Here is a 19,839-nt window from a genome sequence, read left to right on the forward strand (position 1 = left end):
AGTGTCATGAGTTTTGACAGCTGGAGACACAGGTGGGGATGCTGCCCCCAGGGCTGGGTGGAAACAGGATGTTGGAAGAGCCGTCCTTCGGTTCGGAGGATTTTGCACCGGTTTTAGCATTGGTCAGTGACGTGGCTGGATTCCAATGGCTTTTCCTCTTCGTTTACAGAAAGGCTTTACCCCCCTGTACATGGCAGCACAGGAGAATCACTTGGAGGTGGTTAAATTTTTGCTGGAAAATGGAGCTAATCAGAATGTAGCCACAGAAGTAAGTACCTTGGGGACGTGGCCTCATGGCTGAACATGTCTTCAGGGAGGACAGGGTCTCGGGGGCATGGGTTCCTAGGACACGGGTTGGTACGCATCCTCTGTAGTGATGAACGACCAGGGTGCTATCAGACCCTGCAAGGAGCTGAGAGACAAAGTCATGGCTGTTGTGGGATGCCCAGACACGCACCAGAGAAATGACCGCAGGGGTGAATCTGTCATTCCCACTGTGACCAACGCTGGAGGCTGGGCAGGGGTGGGGGGCATGTGTGCGTGTGGGTGACAGGTGTGCCTCGGACCTTTATAAGAAGTATAAAGGTCTTGCTCTGAGCCCACAAACACCTTTGGACAAGTTGTTTGACCCTGAGTTTTGTCACTGGTGAAATGATGAAGGACATGAAACCAAAGCTTCTCTTGACTCTTAGTATCAGACGACTCAATGATTAGATGGCTATTTTCATTCTGCTTTACCAGTTCAAGAGGGCCCTGTGCCCCTGTACACACTGAGGACGTTAATAGCAGTAGCTCAGAATTGAAACCTCGGTGTCGGCTGTGGTTTCCAGCATTTGGTAGGTGCTCAGTAACCTTTGTGAAATGAATGAAGGCCTGATTGTCGGCCATCCGTCCAGGGCCCTGTCCTGACACTGGAGGGAGGCAGAGAGACAGGGCAGTGAAGCGCTGGGTAAAAGCACTCGGAGCAAGTCATAAAGGAAAAGTTAGCTAAGTGCTAAAGGAGTGCTATCGCAGGCGCTGTGAGATGGCAGAGAATAAGGAGGAGCCAAGGAAGGCATTAGGGAGAAGGCAGCGTCTAAGCTGAGCTTGCAGGACTTGGAGGAGGGAGGCACTCCCAGGCCGAGGGCAAGGGCCCTGAGCGCGGAAGCGCAGGTCCCGCCCCCGAGGACCGAGCGGTCAGGACGGTCGGCGCACAGGGGTCTCTCCTCTGCCCGGCCAGGACGGCTTCACCCCGCTGGCCGTGGCCCTGCAGCAGGGCCACGAGAATGTGGTGGCACACCTCATCAACTATGGCACGAAGGGCAAGGTGCGCCTGCCCGCCCTGCACATCGCGGCCCGCAACGACGACACGCGGACGGCCGCCGTGCTGCTGCAGAACGACCCCAACCCCGACGTGCTTTCCAAGGTGAGGCTCCCGGTGGGGCTGGGAGCACCCTGGGGCCCTGGTCGGGAGGCCTTGGGGGCCCCACGCGTTCCCCGCTAGTTCCCCGGAACCAGCCCACACCAGAGAAGCCCCAGGGTGCACCCCGAGCAAGTCGCGCCACACCCGCCATGACCAGCAGCCACACGAGCGCCCCACTTTAAATCCCCCGGCAACGCCGAGAAACACGTGCTGGGTCATTCAGAGCAGCGTCCAGGAGAGACAAGGAGGGGTGTCTGACCAGAGTAGGGCTTTGGAATCCAGCCCCTGACCCCTGGTGGTGTGTTAGAATTGTATTCCAGCTCTTTCCCTGGCCATTCCCTGGTAGAGGGAGGCGGGGGTCCCCACACAGAGAGAGGACCCTGGAGCGGCTCCTGGGGGCCTGGCCAGCCCACCACCTGCCCACATTGTTCAGTGTTCACACCATCTGTAAGTTTAGGCCGTCAATGTCTCCCTCCCAGGGGAGATGATGTATTTGCACCGAGTCAGTCATGCAGCACCCACCAACCTCCCACCCCTAAGTCACGGGGTTCCATCTGGAAAACTTTACCTGGGTTATTTGTCGTGGGGCAAGGTCAGGAACAGAGTAATAGCAAGGGACACACCAAAGGTCAGAGGTCTGCCTCGCCCACCCAGCTGAGTCATCGCAGCCCTGTAGGGGCTGAAACTGTCTTGAGGATTAAAGTCATAACCCCATAACACTCTCTCATTCATGAAAATCTCTTCAGAAGTAGCCATTCAGAGGATTGGGCCCTATCTGAAGGGCTGGAGGTGACCCTGGTCTGTGGTTTGTCCACATGAACCCAGAGACTGGGCGCCCCCCTAGAGGCAGCACCTCATTTTTGGATGTAACTTGCCGTGGGATGTCTGATGACCCCTTCGGTCCAAATCTGCCCACGTGTGGGGTCCTCTGGTCCTGCCAGCTTTTCGGAGCCTGGGCTGATCCTGGGTAGAAATGACAATACACGCAGTACAATGCTGCTGTCCTCTATTGCGCCCCAGACGGGATTCACCCCCCTCCACATCGCAGCTCATTATGAGAACCTCAACGTAGCCCAACTGCTCCTCAACCGCGGAGCCAGCGTCAACTTCACGCCCCAGGTGAGGCTCTCAGGGGCGACGGGGGGCGGGGGGTGGGGGTGTGTGCCCACATACATGCGGTGACTGAGGGTCTAGAATCCAGTGCCCCCACCTCTTGTGGCACCGAGGACATCCTCACAGTGCAGGTGGGACAGCCTAGAGTCTGTTAAGGCTCCTAGCAGGTGGATTTCAAAGAGACTGCAGCCAGCCCGTGTTGTTGACTCGCCAGGAGACCCAGCTTGGCTAGCTTGCGGGGATGAACCACAATGCTGGCCTGTCCTTAGAGGCTTGGAAATCTTTCTTAGGCGAGAAGAGTCCTAGCAGTGGGCTCAGGCTGGCTGTCTGTCTTGGGGTGCGGGCACGGGGGTGGGGGCCACGGGGCAGCTGCTCCACCCCCCAGGAGGATGTGCATCCTGACAGTCCATCCCTCCTTCCAGAACGGCATCACGCCGCTGCACATCGCCTCCCGCAGGGGGAACGTGATCATGGTGCGGCTCCTGCTGGATCGTGGGGCCCAGATAGAAACAAGGACCAAGGTGGGTGCCAGCAAGCTGCACGGCGAGGCCAGGGGAGGGAGTGCTACTGGCCAGGGCCCCACTCCGGGAGGTGGGCTCTCCATGGCCAGCTGGGGAAGGGCGTCCAGCCTCCAGAGCAGCCCACAGGGGCAGCTGGAGACCAGACTGCTCCATGGAGCTGATCCTTAGGGACTCGACGTGCCCCTACGGCTGGGATGATGCTCTCTCCAGCAGCCTCTGATGCGTGCCTCTGGGGCTTTCTCTTTTTGACTGTCTTTTAAAGGATGAACTGACACCTCTCCACTGTGCAGCTCGGAATGGGCACCTGCGAATCTCAGAGATCCTGCTGGACCACGGGGCACACATCCAAGCCAAAACCAAGGTGTGGGCTTCCTTTCTGCGAGGAGCATCTTTTAGGCAGGGCTCCAGGTCAAATGGCAACCCACTCCAGTGTTCTTGCCTGGAAAATCCCAGGGACAGGGGAGCCTGGTGGGCTGCCGTCTATGGGGTCGCACAGAGTCGGACACGACTGAAGTGACTTAGCAGTAGCCAGGTCAGGCCGACCCAGAGTAGAATCCCATTTCTGAGAAATAGACAGGCGAATGAATACTACTAACTTGGCCATTGTGTGCAATGTTGACCCCAATGCCTGGCACATGGGAGGCACTCAGCTCTATCATCTAGATCAAGGTTGGCTAACTTTCTCTCTAAAGAGCCAGATATTAAATACTTTTAGGCTTTGCAGGCCATGGTCAAGGTCACAATGATTCAAGTCCATCACTGTAGTGGGAAAGCAGCCCTGGATAATGTGTAAACAAGCAGCCCTGTTCTAATAAAACTTTACTGACAAGCACAGGCAGTGGGCCAAATTTGAGCCTTGGGCTGTCATTGGTCTGTTCAGCTCTAGGTCAGGCCTCGCCTCTTTTACCCGAGCTCCAGAGAAGACAGAAACTGAGAAGTCAGGGAATCTTCAGAGCCTGGGGTGGACTGGATGATATTAAAAGGAAAACAAAATAGTTGTTCTCAAAGTCCTTTCAGGGCTAGAAGGCCCTCAGTTCTAATATGAGGTCTTAATCTTCCTGGGTGGGACTGAAGCTGGCAGGCTGCCCCAGTGCTGCGTACACCACCTCCAGGCCTGGAAGATTTGGCCAAGTGGGAAGGGGAAAGTTTGCTATCCGAGACCAGCAGGAGTGTGGAGGCCAGAACAAACCAGGCTCACTCGAGAGCCACGTGGAGGCACTGCAGCTAGGGAGGAGATGGGAAGCGAGGTTGGACTCGGTGCCCTGAATATCCGTGTTCATTTCCTTTGCAATTGCTTGCTTTCCCTCTTCACCAGAACGGCCTGTCCCCGATCCACATGGCGGCTCAGGGAGACCACCTCGACTGTGTCCGACTCCTATTGCAATACAACGCAGAGATTGACGACATCACACTGGATCATCTGACCCCTCTCCACGTGGCCGCCCACTGCGGCCACCACAGGGTGGCCAAGGTGCTTCTGGATAAAGGGGCCAAACCCAACTCCAGAGCCCTGGTGAGTGGGAGGCTGTTGAGAAGGGGCTGGAGGGGCAAGGGCCAGAGCTGCAGGGCTGAGTCTCCACCCTGGAGACTCCCGGCAGGCAGAAGGCTGGGGTCCTGAGGCCGGGGGTCAAGCAGCCATGACCTCCCTGCCTGCCGTGTTTCTGCACCTCATGACCACGCCCCCATAACAGGCCGAGGGGCACACACAGTGGGGCTCAAGCAGAGAGGGGCTCAGGCCTAAAGCAAATTCCCTCCTGGGTCCGTGGTTCCTCTTCCCTTGCCCCAGGCTGAGAGCTCCCAGGGAAGTTCCTGGTGGGGCCGGAGCGCTGCACAGAGCCTGCCCATGGCCCCCATCCCCTCTGCCCCTTCCCAGAGGAGGAGAATCTAGAAGACAGGACAGCCTCCAGGTCCACAAGGATGGCTCATCTACTCTTCATTCGTTCATTCAGAAAGCTTTCCCTGAGCTCTCCCTCTTAGAGCTGGGCACTGTCTGGGGCAGTCGGGGTTTTTTGACCTCAGCCCTACTGACTTTGGGGGCCCGATATTCTTAGTTGTGGGCTTCCCCTGTGGCTCAGTGGTAAAGAATCTGCCTGCAAAGCAGGAGAGGCAGGAGCCATGGATTTGATCCCTGGGTCAGGAAGATCCCCTGGAGGAGGGCACGGCAGCCCACTCCAGATCTTGCCTGGAGAATCCCACGGACAGAGGGGCCTCGTGGGCTACAGTCCATGGAGTTGCAAAGAGTCAGACACGACTGAAGCAACAGAGCACAAATAGGATTCTTTGTTGTGTGGAGACTGGCCTGCGAATAGTAGGCTATTTAGCACATCCCGTCTCCACCCGCTAGGCACTGACAGCACTCCTCCCCTAGTGGTGACAATCAAAAATGTCTCCCAGTTCAGTTCAGTTCAGTTGCTCAGTAGTGTCCTACTCTTCGAGACCCCATGAACCGCAGCACACCAGGCCTCCCTGTCCATCACCAACTCCCGGAGTCCACGCAAACCCATGTCCATCGAGTCGATGATGCCATCCAACCATCTCATCCTCTGTCATCCCCTTCTCCTCCTGCCCTCAATCTTTCCCAGCATCAGGATCTTTTCCAATGAGTCAGCTCTTTGCATCAGGTGGCCAAAGTATTGGAGTTTCAGCTTCATCATCAGACCTTCCAATGAACACCCAGGACTGATCTCCTTTAGGATGGACTGGTTGGACCTCCTTGCAGTCCAAGGGACTCTCAAGAGTCTTCTCCAACATCTAGATATTCACAGATATTCCTGGGGTTGGGAATGGTTGAGACAAACTCCCCTCCCCCTACCTTGAGAACTGCTGCCCTAGGGGATAAAGCACTGAAAAAATAGGCAGAGAGACAAAGCCTAGGAAACAGAAATCCCTCCCCTTGTGGAGTTTACATCCTAGTATTTCCTGCTTGCACAGTAAAGAGTCTGCCTGCAGTGCAGGAGATCTGAGTTCGATCCCCGGGTTGGGAAGATCCCCTGGAGGAGGGCATGGCAACCCGCTCCAGTATTCTTGCCTGGAGAATCCCATGGACAGAGGAGCCTGGCGGGTTATAGTCCATGGGGTCGCAAAGAATCGGACATGACTGAGCAACTAACACGCATGACACATTACAGTAGGGATGAGGTACAGGAATCCATTTGACCGAAAGCTGATCCGCGGTTCCAGGGACGAGGGAATGTGATGTGCTTCACAGAAGTTCTCTTCATTGTAAATTTCCCCTTAAGGAAACTTGAAACAGCAGGCTCTTTCAGTGCACCCAAAAACACGATCAAATTAAAAAAAAAAAAAAAAGCTGTGCAGACAACATGTTCATGACCATGCCTGGTGCATGGTGCATGCCGCCTGCCACTTCCAGTTTGTGGGAACCACTGATGGGCTGGGCCCGAGGCTTCCTTCTCATCAGCGAGGTGGTTGGGGTTTTCCCTGGGCTTGCGGGTAAGACCCTGCTCGTCTGTCTCCCTTTGTGTGGGGCTGCAGAATGGCTTTACCCCCTTGCACATTGCCTGCAAGAAGAACCACATCCGTGTCATGGAGCTGCTGCTGAAGATGGGGGCTTCCATCGATGCAGTCACCGAGGTAAGGGGAACCCCGTGGGCGAGCCAAGGGTCTCCGAGGGTCTTCTTCTAATAGCCATCTTCAGAGGTGTCCTTTGTGGCTGCCTCTGTGGTGCCCATGTCCGCATGTGTACTAGTCTAGAACTCTCAAAGGAATGAATCAGGGATGGATAAGACCGGGAGCTTGTGTCAGAGCTCAGGGAGCTGTCCAAGGTCAGATGCAATATTCTGAGTTGTGAATATGGATGGAATCACCCTGCAATGGGATTTCCCCTACCCTCCCCAACCCTTTTCCTGGAAGCAGACCCATTTCCTTGAACTCCCTTTCCTGGGAAAACTGTTCCAAAGCACTTAGAGGCAGGAAAGCCTAAGCTCCCTCTGGCTGTATCTCTGGAGGAACCGGGAGGGCTCCTGTCTCACTCCCGTCTGGTCTGTTCCAGTCCGGCCTGACGCCTCTCCACGTGGCCTCCTTCATGGGGCACCTGCCCATCGTGAAAAGCCTGCTGCAGCGGGAAGCATCGCCCAACGTCTCCAACGTGGTGAGTCCGTGGGCAGAGCCAGCCCTTGCTGGGGACCGAGGGCTCAGAGGAGCCCAAGCTTTCCTTTCCCAGGCAGAGGCAGAAATCTCAGAATAGCAGGGACTTCTGACTTGGGGAGAATGTCTGTATCTCAGTGAAACTTGTTACGTGTCTGTAAGTCTTGGGATTTTATTTTGGACAATTATTCAGAAACTTCTGTGTTATTCTAGGAATATATGTGCATTTATAAACATTCCTTTGCTCTGGGGTTTACTTTTAAGTGTATCTTGCATGCACACACACTCATACACACACACACACACACACACACACACATACCAGGCATCAGCGGGCCAAAGGCTGATGTTGCTTGCTGGGGCAACTCCACCTCTTGGGTGAAAACCCCCCAAGCTGGCACCGTGGAGCTCTGTCTGTTCCCTTTTAGAAACCCGGCGTGAGTTAACACTTCTATAATTTTGTTGTTTTGCAGAAAGTGGAGACCCCGCTACACATGGCAGCCAGAGCAGGGCACACGGAAGTGGCCAAATATTTGCTCCAGAACAAAGCCAAAGTCAACGCCAAGGCCAAGGTGGGTTCTGGAGGCAGCAGCAGTCCTGGACATGAGCCTTGAAGTGCAGGAGGAGCTCCGAGGCCGGGCTGCAGGGCTCGTGGGGGCCGAGATTTCCTGTCCCACCCACGTGGTTGCACCCAGTGCTCAGGTTCTGCTTTGCAGGGCTTCTGAGAAGGCCAGATGTGTGCTGGCATCAGAGCTGTTTCTTTAGGAAAACAAAAGCCCAGTGAGCAGTGTTTGGGAGCTGAAAGGATGCATGATGGTTACAGTCACAGTATCAGAAGAGAAGTCACTTTTTCAAGGAAGTGTTGCCGGTGAAAATCAGGAGTTACTTAACCTGAAAACAAAAGATTCCCCTTGGTGGTAATAACAGGCATCTCAGAAGAACTGAGTGAACAAAGGGGAAGAATTGCTGCTGAGTTTGCAGGCTGGCTTTGGTCACCATCAGACGTCCCTACTGAACAGGCTACAGAGGTGCTGTTGAGTATCAGGACTGCAGTCTGGGTTTGGACCGTGTGACAGAACCTCCACCCCTGGGCCCAATAACACAGAGATCTGGCCCACCAACTGCTTCCGTTTCAGGGGGAAATGGGCAGCGGCGGGGGACAGGGGATGAAAGGTCATCTTGCCCTTTCCCAGTTCTGACCCTCCATCACCCTTGGCATAGAGAAAGCCGGGGAAAGCCTTCAGGCAGAAAGACAAGCAAACACTCAGACAGGACAGACACCCTGGTTTAATTGCCCTTTGCTTTAGTGCACTTTGCAAATCATGTGTTTTTTACTGGTTGAAGGTTTGTGGCAACCCAGGTTGCTAAGCGGTTAGCATTTTTCTAGCAATAAAGTATTTTTCAATTACTATATATATATATATATATATATATATATATATTTGAACATAATGACACTGCACACACAACAGAGAATAGTATCATATAAAAATAGTTTTATATGCACTGGGAAACCAAAAAATTTGTGTGACTCGCTTTACTGTGATAACCCATTTTATTGCCGTGGTCTGGGGCTGAACCCACAGTGTCTCTGAGATCTGCATGTAAGAAGGCCCACAATGGATCAGTTCAGCTCAGTTCAGTCACTCAGTCCCCTCCGACTCTTTGCAACCCCATGGACTGGAGCACACCAGGCCTCCCTGTCCATCACTAACTCCTGGAGCTGACTCAAACTCATGTCCATCGAGTTGGTGATGCCATCCATCCAATCTTTGGATCTTCAATCTTTCCCAGCATCAGGGTCTTTTCCAATGAGTCAGTTCCTCACATCAGGTGGCCAAAGCATTGGAGTTTCAGCTTTAGTGTCAGTCCTTCCAGTGAATATTCAGGACTGATTTCCTTTAGGATGGACTGGTTGGATCTCCTTGCAGTCCAAGGGACTCTCAAGAGTCTTCTCCAACACCGCAGTTCAAAAGCATCAATTCTTTGGTGCTCAGCTTTCTTTATAGTCCAACTCTCACATCCATACATGACCACTGGAAAAACCATAGCTTTGACTAGACAGACCTTTGTTGGCAAAGTAATGTCTCTGCTTTTCAACATGCTATCTAGGTTGGTCATATATTTTCTTCCAAGAAATAAGTATCTTTTAATTTCATGGCTGAAGTCACCACCTGCAGTGATTTTGTACCCCCCAAAATAAAGTCTTTCACACTTTTCCACTGTTTCCCCATCTATTTGCCATGAAGTGATGGGACCAGATGCCATGATCTTAGTTTTCTGAACATTAAGTTTTAAGCCAACTTTTTCACTCTCCTCTTTCACTTTCATCAAGAGGCTCTTTAGTTCCTCTTCGCTTTCTGCCATAAGGGTGGTGTCATCTGCATATCTGAGGTTATTGATATTTCTCCCAGCAATCTTGACTCCGCCATACTTTGGGTGAGACTTCTTATATACGCAGTCTGCTTGATCCTAACCATAGCCCTATGAGGTCAATACCATTATTCCCATTTTACAGATGGGAAGGCTAAGGCTTTAGGCAAATAAGTAGGAATAAGAACTCACCTAAAAGGTTGTTTTAGGACTAAATGAGGGTTATAAAGATTAAATGAGAAAGAACATACTGGTTTCTGTAACTTGGAGACTTGCATCTCAGCTCTTCCTCTTACTAGCCGTGTGTCTTTGAGAAAGTCACTTAACCTCTCTGGGCCTCACCTGCCTGCTGTGTAAAATGAAGAGTTGGGTTAGGTAACCTTAGCGTTCCTGTTCTTTGTTTTCACTCTGGGTTCCAGGATGACCAGACCCCGCTTCACTGTGCAGCTCGCATCGGCCACACACACATGGTGAAGCTCCTGCTAGAAAATAACGCCAACCCCAACCTGGCTACCACTGCTGGGCACACCCCCCTGCACATCGCAGCCCGAGAGGGCCACATGGAGACGGCACTGGCCCTTCTGGAAAAGGAGGCGTCCCAGGCGTGCATGACCAAGGTATGGGTTCCGGGCCGGGAGGGCCGTCCCGCCTCTGTGTTGCCTTGAACTGTAGTTTCCTTCTACCCACCCAGCCTTCATCCTTTCATCATGGAATGTCTCAGGGTCTGCTATGAACAATCCATGCAGGTTCTGGGATGAGAGAAGGATGATGGTCCAGTCCCGGCCCTCAGCTTGCTGGCTGTCAAATACAGCACCAGCGGTTCTGACCCCGTCACAAGAGGGAGAGGGACGGTGGTCGGTTGCCGGTCCGGGTGTCTAGGCGGGACCGCCTGTTCCGTGCCCTTTCCTGCATCTCTGTGCCAGCCGGGGTGGGCACCCCCTTTCCCTGGGGAGGACAGCAGGGGCTCCCAGGCTTCTGACGGCTGGTGTTTCTCCTCAGAAAGGATTTACCCCTCTCCACGTGGCAGCCAAGTACGGGAAGGTGTTTATGACGGAGCTGCTGCTGGAGCACGACGCGCACCCCAACGCCGCCGGGAAGGTGAGCTTGACCTCGTGTCCCATCCAGGGTCAGGGGTCAGAGTGGAGCCAGGATGGAGGCGCAGCTTCCCGCGGATGGTGGCATCTCTACCTTGTGAATGGGCAGCCACCCGGGGAGAGTGGCCTCTAGGGGGACTGATCTTCCTAACAACACTGTGCCCTTCTAGAAAGACCTGGTGGCCCCTCTTAGCCAGAGTGATGAGGGCACTGCCCCGTCGGCCCCAGGACTGAGGAGGTGACCCTCCAGGAGTGAAGTGACCCCCAGGAGTGAGGAGGTGGCCCCCAGGAGTGAGGTGACCCCCCAAGAGTGAGGAAGTGACCCCCTAGGACTGAGGAGGTGTCTCCCAGGAGTGAGGAGGTGGCCCCCAGGAGTGAGGTGACCCCCCAGGAGTGAGGAGGTGACCCCCAGGAGTGAGGAGGTGATCTTCCAGGAGTGAGGAGGTGACCTCCCAGGAGTGAGGTGACCGCCAGGAGTGAGGAGGTGACCCCCAGGAGTGAGGAGGTGACCTCCCAGGAGTGAGGTGACCTCCAGGAGTGAGGAGGTGGCCCCCAGGAGTGAGGTAATCCCCAGGAGTGAGGAGGTGGCCCCCAGGAGTGAGGTGACCCCCAAGAGTGAGGAGGTGACCCCCAGGAGTGAGGAGGTGACCCCCCAGGAGTGAGGTGACCTCCAGGAGTGAGGAGGTGACCGCCCAGGAGTGAGGAGGTGACCCCTCAGGAGTGAGGTGACCCTCAGGAGTGAGGAAGTGACCCCCTAGGACTGAGGAGGTGGCCCTTCAGGACTGAGGTGACCCCCAGGACTGAGGGGGTGACCCCCCAGGACTGAGAGGGTGACCCTCAGGACTGAGGAGGTGGCCCTTCAGGAATGAGGTGACCCCCAGGACTGAGGGGGTGATCCTCAGGACTGAGGAGATGACCCCCGAGGACTCAGGAGGTGACCCCCAGGACTGAGAGGGTGACCCTCTCAGGACTGAGGAGGTGACCCCCCAGGACTGAGAGGGTGACCCTCAGGACTGAGGAGGTGGCCCTTCAGGAATGAGGTGACCCCCAGGACTGAGGGGGTGATCCTCAGGACTGAGGAGATGACCCCCGAGGACTCAGGAGGTGACCCCCCAGGGGTGAGGAGGTGACCCTCTCAGGACTGAGGAGGTGACCCCCAGGACTGAGAGGGTGACCCTCAGGACTGAGGAGGTGACCCCCAGGACTGAGGAGGTGGCCCAGGTTCCGCTGGCTGTGTTCCCCAGTGGCCTGGCTCTGACATGGCTCTTGGGCGGATTTCCTGGGTAGCAGAAGTAACATGGACCCCTAGGCCTCGCTCCTGGGGCCTGGCCAGGGGGCCGCTCCCCAAGTGAAGGCTGTCCCTGTCCTCCCACAGAGCGGACTGACCCCCCTGCACGTGGCCGTGCACCACAACCACCTGGATGTCGTCAAGCGGCTGCTGCCCCGGGGCGGCTCCCCACACAGCCCCGCCTGGGTAAGCCTCCCGGCCGGTGCCCACCTTGACCCCACCTCAGGACCCTGCTCTCATCCCCCGGGGTGGGCTGTGGCTGCTGCTGGGGGACCAGGAGCAGGGCGGGAGGCGGGGGCACTTCCCACCACAGGTCACCTCCCAGAAGGGGGACTCGTTCACACAACAGATGTGTCCCCAAGCCTGACGTCAGACGTCAGCATGTACAGCGTGCTCTTGATGCTGGGACAGGGGCCCCTCTGGAGAACATTCTGGGTGAGGGGTGATCTCATGCTCTTGATGCTCGGACAGGGGACAGACACACTTGGAGACTATTTGGGGCAGGGGGTAAACTTGCCAGAACCTGGAAGGGCAGAACCTGTTTTAAAGGCGGGTAGTCTCCCCCAGCTGTTTTCCTCCTGAGTTCAGGCTCTGTAGTGGTGCTCCTTCTGTCCGTATGTTCCACGGGGACACGTGGCCACTGGCCGGCCTCATGCCAGCCCTTGAGATCCTCAGAGTCGCGGGTCCATCACCCTCGAGGGACCCTTAGTGTATGCAGCAGGTGGGGTTTATGTTAGAGTGGACTGCAGGGGGCAGAACGAGGTACAGAGATGAAGCTGGACACCAGCATCATTGGCGGGGGCAGGCTGCCCCCCTGCGGGATGAGATGAGAGGGTGGCAAGATCTGCAAGGGCAGAGGGGCCTTGAGGGTTGGTGGCCATGTGGAGGAGGGTGAGGGGAGGGAGCAGGGCTTGGGGGCAAAGGACACATGCGGTTTCTCCGCTCACTGTTAGATGGACACTCGAGACTCAGAAGAAAGGAAAGTGAGAGTGACAATAATAGACGGATTTTGGGGCCAGGGAGCGAACGCTTGTGCTCAGCCCTTCAGCAGGAGGGGTCTCGGGTGGGTCAGAGTATGATTCCAGCCCACCCCTGCGGACCCCCGTGGGGACACAACCCGGTCGGGGAAGATCCGTGTCAGCCTTCAGATTGCCCTCCCTGCTCAGATCGGATGCTCGTCTGAAATGTACAGCATCACCTTCCTGCAGACACAGCACACGGCCTCTCCCAGACACCCTGTCTCCTTGGGCTCCAGTCCCCCCCCCCCTCCCCCACGCTGCTGTAGCAGAGCCTGCATCGCTGCGCAGACAGCACGCGGCCCCACGGGGGACGTGACTTACTCCTGCCTCTAAAAATAAAACTGCTGGACTCCCCTCCTCCTTGCACCCCCCTTTATATAAAAGAAATCAGAGCCAGCCCCATGGTATTTAAAGAGAGCTTTATCCACACATAAACCCTGTACAGATGGGTTTTGTTTCCATGGCAAAAAATAGTTTCCAAAGTAGTCTGGCAATTTTGTAGAATTTCACATGCAAATCTCTCTGCACCCAAACCAAACCCGCCCCTTTCTAATTCTGATGCTGATGGTGTTTTAACGTTGAGGCAGCTCTCTCTCCAGCGTGTGTGTGTTCCTTTGGAGGAGCTCACTGCCTGTGGAAAGAGGAGCCTTTTACGGCTCACATCATCTCTCCCTGACTCTCCTGCCCCTTCTCTCATCACCTACAGAAGGTCGTTCATTCCCTGTAGTCCTGGCTTGGAGGGAGCTCTGAGGGGCTGGCCCCTGATTTGAGACAGACAGAGATACATTGCTCTTGTATCTCAGTTTTAACCGGGGGTCACCTGGCAGCCTGAGCTCCAGGGCAAGCTTGCCCATTGCCAGGACAGGATGCTGTTCTTGCCAGCAGACATCTTCCACTGTCTGCCCTAGTGGCCTGGACTCCTGATTATACCAACAAGAATAATTGCTGGAGTTCCTGTCCTCTTCACAGTGGAAGTCCGTGATCCTTGCTTCCATGCAGGGAATGGAACGCAGGTTGCAGAGAGGCACCCTGGGTGAGCATCAGCCTCACCACATTGCATCCTGACCCGGGAGGTTTTCAGAATGCAGAATCTGGGGCCCGCCTAGTCAGAATCTGCACTTTAACAAGAGCCCACGTGATTTCATACACACTCGAGTCTGAGAAGCAGGGCTCTGGCTAAAAGCACTTGCATTCTGAAGTCAGAAGAGTCTCTGATGCTCAGAGAGAAGGCTCTCCATGTGGGCTTGACTCCAGATCTCAGGCCTGATCCACCGAATCCCGCCTCTTTCCTTTGCTCCCTCTTGATACAGTACAAAACTCATTTTGTTTAATTAATTTTACTACAATAGAAATGCCAATCTTGTCAGGGGAACACAGCCTCCAAAGGATTTAGCGTTTTCTCATAACATAATCCAATCTAAAAGGAGGAACACTAGAATGGTTTTACATAATTCCTCGAAAGAGAATGATTTTTGTTATTCAGTTTCCTTCTTTGGAAGTGACAACTTTTCCTTTCCCCATAAAATCCACTATGGAGATGGATCTTACCCTGTCCCTCAGTGCTTTAAACTGGAATTTTACTGTATTGGTCCACCTCTGCCTGGTACCACCATTTCTGTATCCATTCATCTGTCAAAGGACATCTAGGTTGCTTCCATGTCCTAGCTACACTATTCACTTTTAATGGCTTAAAAAAGTACAAAAGGGCATCTAGAGGTCAGTGACTCTTTTGCCCCTGGTCACACAGCTGGTCAAAGTAGATCAGGGACTTGTAGAGCAACTGTCCTCCCATAAAAATTAATAAAAAATAAAATAAAAGTGAGCCAAGGACTGACTCCACGTCCACAGGTCCCTCGCCAGGGGCTTCTCCTCTTACGCCACCTGCCTGAAGCCACAGAGCTCGGGGGAGCTCTTGGGCCAGCCGCACAGGGAACCAGAAAGAGCTCTCTTCTTTCCCCTCCATGAACTGTCTGGAATGCTGTTCTCATGGCAGGAAAGAGGGTCTTGTATTTTCATCCGCACCTAGCCTGCTGGTTGTTCTATAGGCTGCCTGGCTGAATCCTAGCATCTGTTGGGGACAGGGCACTCATGCCCGGAACATAGATGGAGAGAATCAACAGGGCTCTGCTGGTCTGGGAGCCTCTCCAAACCCAGTGGACTCAGTCAGTTTGTTTGTTTACTGAAGTGACCCTCCCGGGTGACACCAGCCTTAAATCAGACCTCCTGGCCCCGCCTTGGAGGATCTAAACCGGAAGGCATGCGCTCAGCTTGTCAACTCAGCACTCCTGTAAGCAGGCTCCGGGGGCCCCTTCCATTTCAGAATGGCTACACGCCTCTGCACATCGCCGCCAAGCAGAACCAGCTGGAGGTGGCCCGCAGTCTGCTGCAGTATGGGGGCTCGGCGAACGCAGAGTCGGTGCAAGGCGTGACCCCCCTCCACCTGGCAGCTCAGGAGGGCCACGCAGAGATGGTGGCTCTCCTGCTGTCCAAACAGGCCAACGGTAACCTGGGCAACAAGGTAAACACGAGTCTGCGATGTTCCTGTAGACTCGATCACATTGGGGGTCAGCTGAAGCCTGGGAGCGCCTGTGCTGTGCCCGGGTTCTGAATCCAGTGATGCACGTGTGTGTGTGTGCGTGTGTGCATGTGTGTGTGACCCTTACAACAGCCCTGTGTAGGTTTTATCTCAGTTTTATAAATGAATGAACAGGTTCAGAAAGGTTGCTAATTCCAAGATTGTAGGACCCCATGCCTACCTGATGCCAAAGCTGGTCCTTCCTAAATAGAATGACTCAAGAACCCACACAAAGATCACTGTTGAAATCCACCGCACGCTTTCCCACATAGAGGTTAGTACCTACATTCAGGAATCGATGAAGTTGGAACTAAATATTCTTTTTCTGTAGCAAAGGCATTGTTTTCAATGCTGACCTGTCCCTTAAATGGGATTATCAGTCCAGGGACTATTGGCGTGTGAGTAGAAAACCCTCTTGGTGTAGCGACCTGAGGAGGGGGTACCTGGAAATTTGTTCCCCGGTGACGTCCTCGTGGTTTCCATCAGCGTCTCCAAGGAATGCATGGCCCGAGAAAGGCTAAGAGTCCCTTCTTTTGTTTTTTGTTTTGTTTTGTAACTTTTAAGCGTTTTGTTTTGTATTGCGGTATAGCCAATTAGGAACATCATGATAGTTTTAGGTAACAGTGAAGGGACTCAGCCCTACATATCCATGTATTCAGTCTTCCCCAAACTCCCCTCCCATCCAGGGTGCCACATAACATCGAGCAGAGTTCCATGTGCTATACAGTAAGACCTTGATGGTTATCCATTTAATAGATAACAGTGTGTACATGTCAATCCTCGACTCCCTAAATATCCCTTCCCCCAATCCATTCCTCCAGAAACCATATGTTTGTTCTCTAAGTCTATAAGAGTCACTTCTTTCATTAAGCAGCTGTTTTATTGAAATATAACTCCCATACCATAAACTTCACTGGTTTGAGCTGTACTATTTGGTGGTTTGGGGTATATTTGCAGAATTGAATGAACACCACCACTACCTAACTTCCAGACATTCCCGCCACCCCAAAAGGAAACCTCAGACCCATTAGTGGCCACATCCCATCGCCCTCAAACTCCCGTCCCCTGGCAACCATTCATCTGCTCTCTGTCACTGTGAATTTCCCTGTTCTGGACATTTCTTGTAAATGGAATCATACACTATAAAGAGTCACTTCTTTAGATGATACATGAACATAATACAGTTTCAGAAGGGCAAGCATTTTTCAGATAACTTAATATTTCTTTAAGAATCTATTGAATCTACTGGCTTTTTCTGGACAGGTTTGAACAAGTGACCCCAGGAGGGAACTGTTAGGGCAGCACCATTATACTGGTCTCCTGCTGGTGCCATTTAAGTGAGCTCTGTCGGGGACCAGGGGCCGGATGGCGAAGCTTTGCCCTGGAGACATGCCCACCCATCCACACCCACCATCACCAGGCAGGCTTCTGTGTTTTCCCAGGGGTCAGGCACGGCGCCTGGTAGCTGGGGCTGAGCCCGGACCTGTTCTTCTCTGGGCCTCCCTGCCCACTTGTGCTGGCTTCAGTGTGGGGGGGCACTGCCCCTGGGCCTCCCTTCAGCTGAGGGGGAAAGGACAGATGGCAGGGGAGGGCGAATGGAGTTTCTGGAGAGGGGGCAGCCCCATTTGCCCCACGGTTAGTAAGGCTTGTAGAGTCAGAAACAGGAGATAGAAGGCTTTCCTGGCATTTTTGTGTGAGTGCTGCCCACATATCAAGCAAGATTTCTGGAGTATTATCATCCTTGTGAGACAGATGGACTTCCCTGGTAGCTCAGATGGTAAAGAAGACACCTATAATGCAGGAAACCTGGGTTTGATCCCTGGGTCAGGAAGATCCCCTGGAGAAGGGAATGGCTACCCACTCCAGTATTCTTGCCTGGAAAATTCCATGGACAGAGGAGCCTGGCGGGCTACAGTCCACGGTCGCAAAGAGTCGGAATGACTGAGTGACTGACACTATACTATGCACTATGAGAAGGATGTGATAAGAACTCCAAGAATCTGGCTTTTTTCAGTCCCAGCAGGATCTTCTATCGTTCCATCCTTTTTCCAGCAAATCACTGGCTGGGTGTGCAGATCACAGACTGCATTTAAATAGCACATCTTGCTTTACAACACGTTTTTGTTTATGTTTTCTCAAGTGAGCCTTCCTTTGCCCTTGAGATTTGTCATTGCTAACCCCTGTTTTCTTGATAAGCAAACCAAGACTTTGAAGCTCATCTCAAGTTGTGGAAATAAGAAATGTTACCACTGAAATGGACAATAAAGTTCATGTAGTTCCGATATCAGCAAACTACGGCTTGAAGGCCAAATCCAGCCCACCACTTGTTTGTATAAATAAAGTTTTATTGGAGCACAGCCATGCCCTTTTGTTTACCTGTTGACATGCATACTTTCTCACTATAACTGATGGAGTTAAGCCTAAAATATTGATGATCTGGCCCTTAGCAGAAGCCATTGCTCACCTCTGGTTTAGTTCAACCACTTCATGTTTTCATTAAGGATGTCGAGGCCTAGAAGAGCTTGCCTGAGGTCAAACAGCTGGTTGGTGGCTACAGAGCCAAGTGTTGACTCCCAAACCTCAATGCTTTCCCAGCGTGACCTAGAACTCTTGTCTTGGCTGCAAACTGATGAACTTCTTTTCCTTCCCAGAGTGGACTCACTCCCCTCCATCTGGTCGCACAAGAAGGCCACGTTCCAGTGGCAGACGTGCTGATCAAACACGGTGTCACAGTAGACGCCACCACCCGGGTAAGACTCACAGCCTGCATTCTGTCCACACTTTCCCCCTGCGCCCGCGCGCCTGCTCGCTCTGGCCTCCCTCACTGGTCCATCCCAGGAGTTTGGAAACCCCAAGGACACAGCGGCCCATTCCTGTCTGCCACTTCCTAGGGGCAGCAGTGGACCCCAGGCCAACGGACTCACTTTCCAGTGGGGAGTTTAAGAAGTTGGTTGGACCTTTGAGCCTCTGTAGCGAGTCATGATTCCAATCCCTGTCTTACATGAGCCAGGTGTCAAAATGTCAGGCTTCCCTGGATGCACTGGAGAATTCTGTGCCTTCTAGTCTGGCATTTGGCTCGGAGCGGGTCAGCATTCCTTGAGCCTCTGTGTGCAGAGGGTTGGCAGGGGGGTGGGGGGCGGCTCTGGGGTGGGGGATAGAGAACAACCCAGTGCCCAGCGCACAGTGGATTCTGCCTCGAGGCACCTGCAGGTGATGTAAGAGCAGAAAGGGACAGCGGGTGTGATGTCCGGTGCAAGGAGGGCACTAGTGAACCAGAAGGAGCATAGAGGGAGGGGAGAGTCTCTCCATTTGGTGGGAAAAGGAGGCTTCCTGGAAGAGGCATCATTTTGTTCCTTTTCACTGCAAGGCAAGTGTATTAAATGAAAGAGACAAAGCAACACCCCTCCAGCCCCAGCCCCCTCCAGAGCCCACCAGGAACACCAGTTGGCAGTGTGACATTAAAGGCTCCCAGAAAAATCCAAGACGTATTTTATCCCCAACTGCCTACAGCCTCTACAGGAACCTGCTTAAAACCCAAGAATGTTCTGGGCCTTTGAGGTTCTCTCGCCAGCCCAGCTTAGTCTTTTGGGGTCTTGCCCTGAGAGACCCTGTACTGTGAGTTAGAACTTGTTGCTGCTTTTGCTCAGTTGCTAAGTCGTGTCCAACTCTGCGACCTCATGCGCTGCAGCACTCCAGGCTTCCCTGCCCTTCACCATCGCCCGGAGTTTGTTCAAACTCATGTCCATTGAGTCAGTGATGTCATCCAACCATCTCATCCTCTGTCACCCCCTTCTCCTCCTGCCTCCAATCTTTCCCAGCATAAGTGCCTTTTCTGGTGAGTCGTTTCTTCGCATCAGGTGGCCAAAGTATTGCAGCTTCAGCTTCAGCATCAGTCCTTCCAATGAAGATTCAGGGTTCATTTTCTTTAGGACGGACTGGTGTGACCTCCTTGCTATCCAGCGGACTCTTAAGAATCTTCTCTAACACCACAGTTGGAAAGCATCAGTTCTTCAGCGTTCAGCCTTCTTTATGGTCCAACTATCACGTCCATACATGACTACTGGAAAAACCATAGCTTTGACTAGGCGGACCTTTATTAGACCTTAGAGATCTCAAAGCCAGCCCGTCACTTCAGGTCCAGCCTGCAGGGTCTGGATCCAGGTGAACTCCAGGATTAGGCTCCCCAGGACACTTAGGGGCCGAGAGGGCCTTGGCCTGTCAGCTTGTGGAGGGAGCGCTAAAATATTCAGCAAAACAGCTTCCTTGAGAATTACCTCCCCTGCGGACAAAATTCAAGTGAATAAATACCCAAAGTCCATTCATTCCAAGCCATGGCCAGTTCCTACCCTC

The 19,839-nt window shown here is 53.5% G+C and overlaps 1 protein-coding gene across 1 annotated transcript in view; it reads left to right on the forward strand.

The window, feature by feature from the left end:
- The window catches only part of ANK1 (ankyrin 1), a 229,429-nt gene that overhangs the window by 162,207 nt on the left and 47,383 nt on the right, over positions 1-19,839 (forward strand). The window contains exons 5-18 of the mRNA XM_068970479.1: positions 170-268; positions 1,220-1,405; positions 2,423-2,521; positions 2,938-3,036; positions 3,299-3,397; positions 4,352-4,549; positions 6,529-6,627; positions 7,046-7,144; positions 7,614-7,712; positions 9,933-10,130; positions 10,513-10,611; positions 11,983-12,081; positions 15,235-15,432; positions 18,141-18,239. Of these exons, the coding sequence (XP_068826580.1) occupies positions 170-268; positions 1,220-1,405; positions 2,423-2,521; positions 2,938-3,036; positions 3,299-3,397; positions 4,352-4,549; positions 6,529-6,627; positions 7,046-7,144; positions 7,614-7,712; positions 9,933-10,130; positions 10,513-10,611; positions 11,983-12,081; positions 15,235-15,432; positions 18,141-18,239 (1,770 nt within the window). The remainder of the gene's footprint in view (positions 1-169; positions 269-1,219; positions 1,406-2,422; positions 2,522-2,937; positions 3,037-3,298; positions 3,398-4,351; positions 4,550-6,528; positions 6,628-7,045; positions 7,145-7,613; positions 7,713-9,932; positions 10,131-10,512; positions 10,612-11,982; positions 12,082-15,234; positions 15,433-18,140; positions 18,240-19,839) is intronic.

This window comes from Capricornis sumatraensis, chromosome 4 (assembly GCF_032405125.1).
Source record: "Capricornis sumatraensis isolate serow.1 chromosome 4, serow.2, whole genome shotgun sequence".
Taxonomy (NCBI): Eukaryota; Metazoa; Chordata; class Mammalia; order Artiodactyla; family Bovidae; genus Capricornis; species Capricornis sumatraensis.